This window comes from Netta rufina, assembly GCF_964035555.1.
Source record: "Netta rufina genome assembly, chromosome: 17".
NCBI lineage: Eukaryota > Metazoa > Chordata > Aves > Anseriformes > Anatidae > Netta > Netta rufina.
This window is the reverse complement of record NC_140141.1, coordinates 5,664,000-5,677,025: the sequence shown is the minus strand read 5'-3', so window position 1 is coordinate 5,677,025 and position 13,026 is coordinate 5,664,000. Positions and strand designations below refer to the sequence as shown.

The 13,026-nt window shown below is 35.4% G+C and overlaps 1 protein-coding gene across 3 annotated transcripts in view; it reads right to left on the bottom strand.

Moving 5' to 3' along the window:
- Positions 1-13,026, bottom strand: part of HIRA (histone cell cycle regulator) — a 34,123-nt gene that overhangs the window by 6,020 nt on the left and 15,077 nt on the right. For 2 of the 3 annotated variants that reach the window (XR_014618947.1, XM_084297601.1), the window contains exons 10-20: positions 12,416-12,486; positions 9,204-9,309; positions 8,535-8,759; positions 7,713-7,798; positions 7,175-7,369; positions 5,556-5,726; positions 3,953-4,157; positions 3,337-3,441; positions 2,390-2,538; positions 921-1,082; positions 138-196 (exon numbers count right to left, since the gene is read on the bottom strand). Coding sequence is in view for 2 of the 3 variants with exons in the window: in XM_084297601.1 (XP_084153727.1) it covers positions 138-196; positions 921-1,082; positions 2,390-2,538; positions 3,337-3,441; positions 3,953-4,157; positions 5,556-5,726; positions 7,175-7,369; positions 7,713-7,798; positions 8,535-8,759; positions 9,204-9,309; positions 12,416-12,486 (1,534 nt within the window). In the remaining variant the exon portion in view is untranslated. The remainder of the gene's footprint in view (positions 1-137; positions 197-920; positions 1,083-2,389; positions 2,539-3,336; positions 3,442-3,952; positions 4,158-5,555; positions 5,727-7,174; positions 7,370-7,712; positions 7,799-8,534; positions 8,760-9,203; positions 9,310-12,415; positions 12,487-13,026) is intronic. The other variant, XM_084297602.1, reaches the window with a different exon arrangement.

Below are 13,026 nucleotides of genomic sequence, written 5' to 3'. Positions count from 1 at the left end.
CCATTCACTGCACAATAACGAAGAAGCAAAATTATTTGTTTAGGCTTTTCAGGTTTCATAAAATTTCAGCATATTCATAAATATGACTAGAATGAGTGGGTTTAAAGATTGGTAAATGAATAAACCCTATTTATTACCTGATAATATTGTTTGCAAAGACTCATCTCTAACAATGACTGTCTGCTTGTGTACATCCCTAAAAAAAAAAAAAAACATAAAAGGAATAATCTGCAGTTAACAAATAACTGAAAGGTCCAAAATCATTTAATAAATGCACTTTTTCAATATTTACGATTTTTTAAATTTTTGACATTTTCCTCATTGCTTTGAAAAAATCATTTTGGCAAACTCAACCCCCTTATGGCAAAGCAGAATTCAATAGCAGGCAACAACTTTATGTCCCTTTCTCTCAGGAAGCCTCATTACTGTTAAGCAAACACTGAGGATCCAAATAACTATTTTAGGAGCTCTGACTTGCATGCAATACTAGATTGAAATTAATAATTGCAGATTCTATCTTGGTATCTTAAAGATAGCTAGAGTACTTCTGACTCCAAAACACATAACTCTACTGATCAAGTATGATGGAAGTTAGAAATATCCATCTTTCTCCCCTCAACACCCAATTCATACCATAAATATGACAAGTCTACCCTTGGGAAACAGTTTAATGATCAGCTAGAAGTTACTATCTTCCTTAAAGAATCAAATTCAATGTTATGTACCATCTTAGAACAGAGGAGAAGCAGGATTCAAGTCTTGCCCAATTAACTCTTCATATTATATCCAAAAACCAGACTTGTGTTTGAATCTCACTTATTTTAAACCACAGTTTCAACAGCAATATAAGCTCAACAATTGAACAGAGTAACCTATGAAAATCAGCCCAGCTAGCTGCTGCAGCCTAAAGAGGTACTTACCAAACAGAAAGCGTAGCAGCAGTGGTGAGAGCCATGATGTAAGAACCTGTGCAATGTAGGGTGGAAATGGGTGTATTCAATATTATAGGGGGAAGAAGGCGACGACCACAAGCTGAAAATACTGACAGTGTTCGTTTCTCACAGGCTACACTGACGATCTCACTAAAAAAAAAAAAAAAAAAAAAAGGAAGTATTTACATTTCATCAAATGCAAGCAGCATAAAACCAGATTGCCTTCTTAAGTTATCGTGCAACTTGAGCTAGTTCCCCAAAAGGTAACTTTTACAGCTTTTAACAAAATCCTGGGTACCAACAGAAAAGGCCAAAACAGACTCAATATGTACATTCCACACCTCCCTGATTTTATTATAACAACAATGATCTAAGGAGATACACAAGAGAAGATCTGCATGCAGAGATGGTATCTTTCACTAGACTAAGTGGCATAGTTGGAAATGTATATCCCTAAAGCTTTACTGACATAAGTTCTTCTTCAGGTCTGAACTTGTGTTTAGCTTTAAAATCTGCTGCTTCTTTTTCAGACCTGAAAGAAGGGTTTTGTGTGTGCAAGCTTATCTAATTTTTTCAACTATATATGCTTGCGTAATATAAGATATTGCTATTAGCTACAAATATTAACGACTTAGGGGTATTATCAAAAAATTGGCGTAAAACTCGTGTTAAAAATGTTTCAAAACAAGGCAGAAATTCTGAGAGTCTCTTGTCTCAGGCTTCAGAAATGTTAGATTTAAACTGAGGTTAGAACTAGACAGTTGAGAAAAATAATGAAAAAATAAAAATTCAGGAAAATACTCCCATGTCACCTAACATCTTATTTCAACTTTTTCTTTCTTTAGCAGTTAATATTTGAACAACCATAAACTACAATGATTTAGTCAAGTTTAATGAAGAAATTTAAAGTGTAAATACACATGAAGAGTTCTAGCTGGCTAATAAGAATTTTTAGTGCTTTAAGACTCAAACATAGAGCTAATACTTAAAGTGAAACTGGTTTCAAGACTCAAAGCAATACATGTTTTTATCTGCAAAACATTTATTAAGAAACACTGTGCAAAAATTATGATGGCGGGAGCAGGGGATAGGAGGACCTGAGGGTGATAAAACCAGCAAAGAGAAGTAGTCAACAGAAATAAGTTAGGATCCCTACGAAAAACTCCACAGAGCATGTAAAAAGCAGTGGCATATTGGACCAAATTAGATGGAAGAGAAATAGGACATCCTGAGCCAAGCACAAATATTCACATAAATCCCTAACAGAAGTGATTCAGTTAATCAACTTTTTAAAGTGGATAAAAATACGTACAGAGCACCTACCTATTTGTAAAATGTAAATATATACACATTAACTTCCTCTAAAGCATACCTTTGTAACCCTAAAAACATTTTATGACCTTCAAGACTACTTATCTTATTCAGTTTCCCACTTCCTCTAAAACATACACTCTTACCAGCTTCCTGCTGCAGTGAGAATTCGACTAGTGAGGACTGTCTCCCATTCCTTTCCTTCTCGATTACACTTTAACCTGCTCAACTTGGATCCTCCCACTGTCGTCATTTCATTCTCCACTTCGAGGTACATTGATGGATCTGAACTTACCTGAGAAAGGAAAAATAAAATACTTCTTGAAAAAGGAAAGTAAGTACTCAAAAAAGCATCAAATTATGTTAAATCCAAAACAATGCCAAATTTGAGAATGGATTGAAGTATGCCATTCTGTTTAATTCTGTTTAATTCTTCAAAATGCGATGTGATACTTCAAAAGAATCAGATCTCTGAAAATCAGTCTTGGCTACAACACAATTTCTTCATATTCCAATTATTAAGAAGGGCTGTGCCAGTCTGTGCTTCCTAATTAAAGGCATAAGATCAAGTCTAGGTGTGCCCATTCTCCCTACATTCTTGTGATTAGCACCAGATTGACACAGTCGAAACATGCAGAAAAATTATTTCATAAATAACTACAGTAGTACTATTTGTCAGTCTCTTCAGCTGTGGAATACTTCCTCCACATCTCAGAGAAAATATGTAGTTTCTCTTCATCAATGTACTACCCACACAGCTGTAATAACAATGCAGCAGTTACTCCAGCCACAGACTTATCTTTATGACACACTTTGGTTCACTAGGAGGGACTGATGAACCAGAGATATTTCTCTTTGAAGTTTAACTAGTTCAGAAGTGTTCTATTCTTAATTGATTTGCCATTAGCTTTTCCCAGTCACGTTCTTAAAAGCTGAAGTATACAACCTACTTGAACACATGCATATTCAAACACGTTAAACTATCAAAAAAATATCTGAATACCTTACAAATATTTTTATAAAAACAAAATTATTTTTTAATAGTAAGCTTATTTATTTAAGCTTATTTATTTGATCCTTGTAGACAACTTACTTGCAAAGTAAATGATTTCTGTGGGATTGGGGCTGGCAGTTTAAGTGCTAATGCTGGTGCAGAGATGCAAGCAGCATCTTTTTCAGGGCCCAGTGTAGCTGGGGACTGGAAAAAAAATGAGAAAGTGGTTAGATTTTTTTCCATAAAAAGTTTAATAACAAAGATATTCCATGATATAGACTGATTTGAAAGAGACAAGCTCTTTTTTGAAATTTCAAGTAATGCTTATTAGAAATGCTCATCTTTTTTGCCATGAGTTGTATAAATACTAGTGTTTTGAATATAGCTTCTAAGACTTAAAAACTAGATTTAATATTTAGTTGGAACTAATTAGTGGAAGTTCTGGTGTATTTCAAAGAAGAGACAATCTTTGAATATTTAAAATAGAAGGATCCATAGTTCCTTAAATGATGGAAAGTCTAATGTAATTTACTACTTCACAATACCTAGGAAAGCCATAACCATTTAAGTTGTTATATCCACATCAAACTCCTATGCTAAGGGAGTTTCTTTTTATTCTATACAGCCATTTGACAGGCTATCAGTAAACAAGTCAACATGTGATTTATTTTATTAAGTGAATATTTATAGTCATAATGAATCTCATTTATTTCACCTGAACAGTTAAAGTCACTGGTACAAGTCTGGAGTCTTTTCGAGGCCTTCCTTTTTTCTTCTTTTCTACTGTTTCTCCCTCAAGTTCCAGTTTCCGCTTGGGTGCGCTGAGTGGTTTAGCAGCTGGAATCTTCTCTTCACTATCACTGCTACTCTCCAGAATATCCTTGGGTTTATTGTCTTTAATTAAATTCTGATCCTTCAGTCTGAGCAAAAAAAACATATTTCACATTTTATGTAGCCTGGTTCCAAAAGCTATCATACAACCTACCCACTGCATTCTTCTAGGGAAAACAACACATTCTTAGAGTTGAGTGTATACAAATGAGTATAGAGGCAAGAGGACAAAGCTGAATAGGTACTGCAAATCATTTGCAGAAGTACAATGTACTATTTATATACATATACATATATATATACACACACACACACATACATATATACATACACCCATATAAAAATGTGTATATATATATATATAATATAAACCGTTCAGACATATTCTTGCTTTTAAAAGAACAACGAATCAAACTAGCAGTTAACAATTGGAAAAAGCTACAAAGAATATTTTTATATTAGCATTCAATTCCAATGAATGCTCTTCTCTGGCTTGATATATTCAGCACTCTAAGATGCAAGAGTTTCGCACCTTTTCCCCTCCAATTGCACTGCTCCATCACCCATTTCAGGAACACAACAAAAGTAAAGATGACAGTACAAATCCTTGTGCACTCTCATTAACCATTATACCCTTAAAAAGATAATTTAATTGTACTCTTCCCATTCCTTCCAGTGGTCATTTAGCAACTTATAACAATGTTTTGCCACTTATTCCATAACCACTCCACTGCTTAAAAAATATCTTGCTTAATCCAAAACCTTTTCTTCTTTGGCATCTGAGTTATGCCAAGTAATTCTCTTTTATCCATAATTTTACTGACCACACTGGAAATAAGTATGAGAGTAATTTAATAAATCTTTCTTCTGTATCATAAACTTTTTGATATAAAAATATTGAGATATTTAATATTTTCCTATCAATTGTTTCAGTGAAGCAGAAATACTTACACGAAAACATACCATGTTACAAAAGCAAAAGCTTTCTTTCTCTTTTTATTTTTTAAGATCACATAGATCAAGAGAAAAAAAAAAAGTTAAAGTATTTTCTCTGCGTGCCTTTTAGGGATAAACTGAAATCCATTTACAGCTGTTATGATGGTAGGTCCTCTGCAGACATGTATTACATTTATATTGAAGTAATTCTCACTGTTGCAAATAGATGGAGGCTAGCTATTTTTGCCTTCTGAAGAGCACAGATGCATGTAGTCACAGATGAAGGAATGAACACACACGCAATCTCTTGTAACAGACATTTTAACTCAGAGTATTTTGAAAAGTCTGCTTGATGCCGCTTGCCAGACATAAGTGTGTAATGGGATAATGACAGCAAAGAATACACCTAATTTGCAGCTTTCTCAATCCTCCCAGTTTTGGCAAAGACCCAAGAATTTCCACAACATCAGAACCATGACACCCGCACCAAACAATCAGTTTTTAAACTCTCCACATTAGTAACCTTTTTTTGCCCCTGGGCTATTCCTTACCTATCCACAACAGTCTGATTTGTATTTGTTACAACAGCAGTCCCTGAGGTGGCTTTGGATCGTTCCGTAAATCTAGAATCAAATGCTTTCATAGGTTCAATCTTGGATGGAGTTGTCAACACAGAGGAAGACGATGCAGGAGGAGCAGCTGAAGCAGAGGTAGCATTTACACTGTCAATAAAAGGGACAGGAAAACAAGGATTGAAAGAAATGTAGTATTCGTAATGCGCATTGTTTATAACAACTGGATAGCATTTGTTATATTGGCTAGAAACCATATTTAATAACTTTAATTCTTAATAACTTTAATTCATGAACACATTAATTATTACATGCTTTTCCCGTTTTGTGTGTCAATGCATTCTAAGCTTTGATTACTCTCACGAGTTGTTTATGACGCATATCAGAACTAAGACCTTCACGTTGCTGCTTATATATCTAGATTAAGAGACAATAACTAGTTTATTTGTTTTGTATTTTCAATTAAGTACTAGCTGAAAAAGTAATTCCTTATGTACCCAAAAGGAAAGGTACACTATTTTAAATGACGACTGTGATTTCCAGTTTTAACCACTGTTCAGGTTGCCAAATACTTTCCATTACAAGATTATATTCCACTGTTTATCAATCAATTTGTGCTGAAACAATACCAAGTTTTGATTTTGTTGTTGGAAGAATCCAAACAATTTATGAGGCCTTTTCCAAGCACACTAAGAGAAAGGAATGTGTTTTCCCCACACAAAAGCATACCAGGGATCTGTTATTTGAATAGCTGTTTACTTTAGAGATTTTCAGTTCATTCAGGGGAATGAATGGCTCTAAGATAACTGATGTTTGTAATAAAAAGCAGTTAGAAGCCCATTTTCTAAAGAAAAAGAGACTTAGTTTTGTATGTCAATCATTTCTCGTAATCTACCCACTCACTTTTAAATCTGTGGCCAATTTCAATTAACTTTGATGGAGTGGTAGAGGTTCCAATAATACTCTAAATGCTATAAAAACACATGGAGGAGGAAAAACAAAAACAAGAAAGCACACACACACAAAAGAAAAAACTTCAAGAAAACAGATTAGCATTACCACTAATGGAAAAGAAAGTGAAATTTAGTTGTTCCATAATTAATTCAAAAGACACACTGGCAAATCAGTGTATGTGCATTGACAACGCCAGTCATTATGCTCTTTCCCATCCGATGGGGTTGTTACGCAGGAAAGTATTACTATGTTTGAGGAGAGGAGATGTAGGGAATGCAGGACAGAATTCAATGGAAAATGGGCTTCATTACTTTAATTGCTGGAAAGACTACTATTATTTTCTAATAATAACCCAATATTCCATAAGCAAGGCATTTTGTTAGAGCACTAGCACACAGTCAACTGTATCCCATTGCACTGAGTTAATTTTCAGAACTATGCATATGAATTTATTCATTACTGATTTATCAATATGTAAAGCAATCAAATACTAATAAAAACTGACATTTGCAGGGATGTTAGATTCCCGAAGTTTTGGAGTAGGGAAACCACTTTGATAATCACTTGGTAACACAACTGCAAACAAGAATTAAAACCTAAACAAAGTCATAAAAACGAAAAACAAAACTTCTGCAAATACTGACCCATCTTTATTGGCTGCATCATCTGTTGGTTTTATACTGGCTGCTGTTGGCTCTACAGAAGGCTTTGAAGTATTAAGGGAATTTGCTGCATTAGAATCTAATGACATGAGCTGCTGGTTACTTTGAGAAGACATCATTGAGCCAGCCAGAGTTCCAGATATTGGGATGCTATTGAAAAATGCTGTAGAAAAATCCCTAAGCAAAAGACAAACAACAAATACATTTCTTCAAAACACACACACACCCTAAATGAACCACCGGTACCTAACTTCTCCGAGCAATTTCTCATATCCAAAGTTAGATAAAGCAAATATTAATACAGATATGAACCTTCGACGCCTTAGAGTAATGTTCTACATCTACAGAGGTAAATAACAAGAATTAACCTTATCTATTAAGAAGATATTATAGCTATACAGAGGATATATCCAGAAAGCGCTTTAAGATATCACAACATTAAAATTCGTCAGTGTTCTTGGTTTGCATCGGAATACATGAAGACGTAAAGAAGGGTTTTAGAAACTACTTCCAAACATACCCAGTGTCCAGCTGAGCTATACAGAGAGGTGTGATCCTTCTCCGTCCATCTGCTGTCCGCGTTTCAACTTGCTTTTTTAAGAGATTCTGTTGGAAAATATATTTCATCATTATTTCTCATAAAAAGGAAGAATTTTACTTTTCTTCCAACTGACAAAAACAGATGCATTAAACAGAAGGTATTTTTCAAGTAAAATTTGTTTCCCTATTGTCTTTAAACCCGTTATTATTTCATGGATGATGGTTCAATCTATATTTTTATTAATAAAAGTTTTTTAACACCTTAACTGTATTTTTAAACCTACAGTACAACTGAATTCTAGTTGTGATTACTGCTTTCACACAACCATAAAATAAGTTATTTTTTTAATTCAGACAAATATTTCCAATTCCAGATCTATACGTCTGTAGAAAAGACATTTTTGGAGAATGTAATCTGTTGACTCTAATGAGGAAAGCATTTTCATCTGTGCACGATGAATCCTTCATTAAAAGTTGCACTTCTGTGTTTATGAGAGAAGTGAATGACGTTTTCAACCTCCTTCATAAAGAAGCTGAAGCACAGTTAGACATTCGCTATCCTTGGTTTCCCTTCTGCACACCCAGAATTTAAAACACAACAGAAATACCCACAAGCCTCTTTCCAGTCATACTTCAGCTTAAAAGCCTCTTAATTTTTCAGCAAGTCCTGGTAACATCAACTGGACCATTCATGTATTGAAAGATGTCATTCAATACGAATATTGAAGCTGCTTTTATAAACATTTTGATATTTATTGACTTAGCATTTGACGTTATAAAGTGACTATCCGAAAACACCTACCTTTCGAATGTCCTCTAAACTCTCTCCATTAACCATGCTTGCCACTTTCGGAGCTGCTGTTGCAGCCCCAGACGCGTCCCTTATCGATGCGTTTTTCTGCTCCGCCTGCTGTTGCTGTCTCTGTTGATACTTGAGCATCTCCGGATTCTCAATAATGGTGGTAGACAACTGAGCTTCAGTCATAATAGCTAGGCTTTTGCCATACGTGGACTGATGAATGTTGCTCTGTGGGCATTAGAAGCACACCACAAACCAACTGACTCCAACGGCCAACGTGACATCACTAATTATGACATCATCACTTATTATAAAGCCAAGAAACCGCGTAAAAACAGCCACCAGCAACACAGTTTAAAAAGGCTTGCATATTTACAAATCAAAGAGTAATTTTTAAGTGTATTAAAGTACCCAGTCCTTGTTTCCTTGTTCAAATAATATCTTGAAACGTATAATGATGTGTAAGCAAGTCAATGTTTTCCAAGTAGACTTTCTTTCCAGAATAGAAATTAACATCATAAATTATTTTCTCTTCTTAAAGATTTTGTAAACTAGACAACATATTTTTTGCAATATGAAAATCAGTCACTGCACAGTTCTATACATACTCCAATATTTTAATTGAATCAATATATCAAACATGATTACAGATTTTTGGAGTGTTTACTGTACCTTTTCCTCCTCACTGAGTGGATCTCCAAGCTCATCTTGGGAAAAGTCTAAAAATGCCACAGATCCATCCATAGAACACACTAAGATACCCAATCCATTAAGGGTCCTGAAAGAAATAAAGATTCACTTTTGTTCTTTTGTCTTTTGTCACTGATGCAAAGGGGCAATGCAATAAATTTTGCAATAAAAAACACAGCATAAAAAAACACAGCAAATATCAATGAAACCAAAAAAGTGGGACAGCAAGAAGAAAGGGCGATGACAGCAGGGGTCTGTGTGCTGATATTCAAAAGAAGGCAAATCAGAGACCGAACACAGGAAGGTAGCTTTAGACCAATACACCTATCCATGGCACAATCAGCACCATGAAAAGCTTTCTGTAGGGGTACAAGAATATAAACTGAAGTATTCACTATGAACAATGAGAACAAATTATAAATATACTTGCTTCAAAAGACATACAAAGAATTTGTCTACTAACGGAACTACATGAAGGAGCCTTCAGCAGATAAACTGACACATCTTTTTAAAGCCCTATAATTACTGTTTTGGGTTGTGTTTTTAAGAGGTCCACAAAAGATGAAGCTTCATCATGTATGGGAAACAATAGATAGTCTATTCCTTTAAAGAGCTTACAGTCTAAATAAACAAGATAGGAAGGAGAAAGGAAGAGACTGTAAGAGAGAAGCTACGTATGTTGGCTAAAGAGCTCTTCTTATCATCACTATCTGAAGTGACAAATAAAAAGAAAATAAAATGTGCATTTGAGCAGTCCTAAGATCACTGCACTCAGTAAGAACGTATTTTTGATTTTTTTGTTGTTGTTTGGGCTTTTAAGCAAACTCCACACATTTTTGTATGTAGGGATACGCTGCACCACTCTTCCAGAGGTCTCAAAGGCTTTCTTGGTGGAAGAGAGAGGAGAAAGCATAGACTGTAGCCTTAATGGCATTGCAACCCTCCAATGGCATTATAACATATTACTACACGTTGGAAAAAAAAGAAGTTTTGACCAGTAACTTGCATTCAGAAACCTCAGAGACGGTGAGATAGTGGTTTACAGATGGTTTGTTATAGAAAATGAAAGAGGAAAGGGAAGCAGGCAGAACTCTCTAGTCCTGTCCAAACTATTCCAGCAAAGCTTAAAAATATACTACATGCATCTGCATCATGGCTACAGGTGTTTGAAAACAGCTTTTTTATTGTGGCCGGACTCTTCACACATTCGGAGAAGGTAGCCTCAGCACTGTGTAACTAGGTTAACCAACGCGATTCCAAATTAGAAAAATGATAAAGTCTTGTTTAGAGTTCTCTGCTCACCTAGCAGATAAAATTGCTGAGCTCCTACTGACCTCTGGACCCTACTAATTATTACGTGAAAACATAATGGTGCTCAGATATTATAACGATAGATCCAAGTCTAAAACTCTTAACTAGAGACCAGACGGCTATAACAAAATAACAGTATCAGATTTCTCTGAATTCAATCAGTCTGTTTTTAGAATTGGGCACAGGACTGGAACATGTTTCTGGGAACATTCCGTATTATTGACATTTTAGCCATACATTTGGATTTGTAAACAGGATATAAAATAACAAGCTTCCTGATGAACCTTTGTCTGTCTCAAATGTCCCACAAAACCATTTCCTCGTAAATTGCAAAATGTTAACCAGCTATTACTCCCAATGACTTTATGCCGTTGAAAATGTGCAATTTGCAGATGAAAAATTAAAAAACACTTCAGGAAAACAAAGCTATTCAAAGCTATTGTACTACAACAACAGCAGTTCTCATGAAATACTCCATTTACTGGCCTTTATTAATGAAAGCAAAATGTTTTGGTTTTGAAATTTTTATCATGCTTCACAGCAAAATTCACATGGCATACAGAAAACAAGAAGTTACACAATTACAAGCCTAAAAAATTACAACATAAGAACACAGTGTTATAGCTAACAAAGGTGTAATTCCAAAAGTCAGGAAATGCTAGAACTAAAACAACCTATGTGATCAGCCGTGTTTATATTATGAAAAAGATATATATATTATATATACACACACATAAACAACTCCCAATACTGTAAATTTCACTGATGCATAGGTGCAGAGTTTTATCTTAAATACCATTTAGTGAGTAGTCTCATGTTTATTTCTTCCTTATTACTCAAGTCTTGCTGCAAATAGAGAACTGTTAACTTCTGCCTTTCTAAGGCCAGGCCTTTGATGCTCATTAGTTCCAACAGTGAGGCAGACCCCACTACTTGGGAACCACTTCTCCACTCATCTTTTTTTTTTTTTTTTTTTTTTTTTTTTTAAAAAAAAAAGGGAAAAAAACACAAACACTCAGGCTTTGAGAAGTTATTCTGGAGAGAGAAAGGAGTGCAGTCCTGGGGAAAATGGAAGAGGGAAATCACAACTCTAATGCTATGAGAGATAGGAGAACCAAGAAGATATAAAATTGGAAAAGCAAGGCAGAAGTCAGTCACTGACGGCCTGATACTTCATGTCATCGATAGCAGAAGGAGTGTGAACAAAGGAACCTGGCCTACCTTCCCATCCCTGCTCCTCGCCTCCCCCTCAACTATGGTCATACCACCTCCTTCTACTGCTAGCAGAAATGGGGCCATGCTCCTGGATGCTGCAACTTTTTTGTTCTGAAACAGACAGCAAGAGCTGGTTCCAGCACAGCCAGGGTAACACTCAAAAAGCTAGTAAAGGATCTGCCACTGCTACACCACCAAAAGGGGTCGACCTAAGATGGGCAGGGGGAAAAAGAATTTTCTTTTTTCTCCAAGGAAATACTGGCCTATAAGGTCCACTTGAATTTGTTATAACTGTATAGTGCAATAACTTTCCATGTATGTAATACAGGTAAAGCTCATCGGGTCCACCACAACATGTTATAAAATACATGTTACAGAAAAAAATTTGCAGAATCTTAACAAGTAGGAAAACATTCCACAGATAATTTACTTCATTATTTCCTAAACACATTAGTTTTCATCCAACTCTAATGTTACATAGTCTGAAGTGATCACATGCTAGTAGCTAGTGTCACACTACCAAAGATGCTGCAGAAGAACCAAACCCTTCAGGAACCAAGCATGTGCGTTCCAACAGATGTAATCTCTACTATTTCAGTGAATTTCCAGTTAACATCTGTAGCTAAAATTAATTATAACGTTCTGGCTTTTCTAAGAAACAAACTTACCAGGAGATATCCATGATTGACTTGTCAAACAGTTCATGTATGACAACTAATGGCCGTTTCAGACATGTGAGCTTAAAATAGAAGAAACAACACTCAGAAATTTAGAAGTTCTACGTTACCACAAATATTACTGCATTAATACTTTCCCAGAGTCTAACAATATTCTCCAAACAAGAACAAGCCAAGAGATAGCTGTACGCTTGATGACATGACATCTGAAGTGCCAGGTTAGCCTTTCTCTTACTAGCACAGAAAAGCTCTGGAGAAGAATGGCTGTCTCTCAATCCTTCCCTCCTTTCTGAAGCATGAGGTCTTAACCAACTTTGCCTGTATATTGCAGTCCTCAAACTTTCTACCACTCAAAAAGTAATTCCACAGATGCTAAAGACAGCTTCTATTCTAAGCTTTATTGAGATAAGGATGTTGCAAACTGCCAGCACAAGAGGAAAAACAAAACCAGATTAGGCTTCATGTCCTCATTCAGACCGCTTACCCAAGTTAAGTGAAGCCTGCCAATAGCAAAGGAAAATTAACACAATTATTCTTAAAGAGGACTCCTCTACACTTATAGATCAGCTTAGTAATAAAGAACTGAACATGAAAAATTCCCT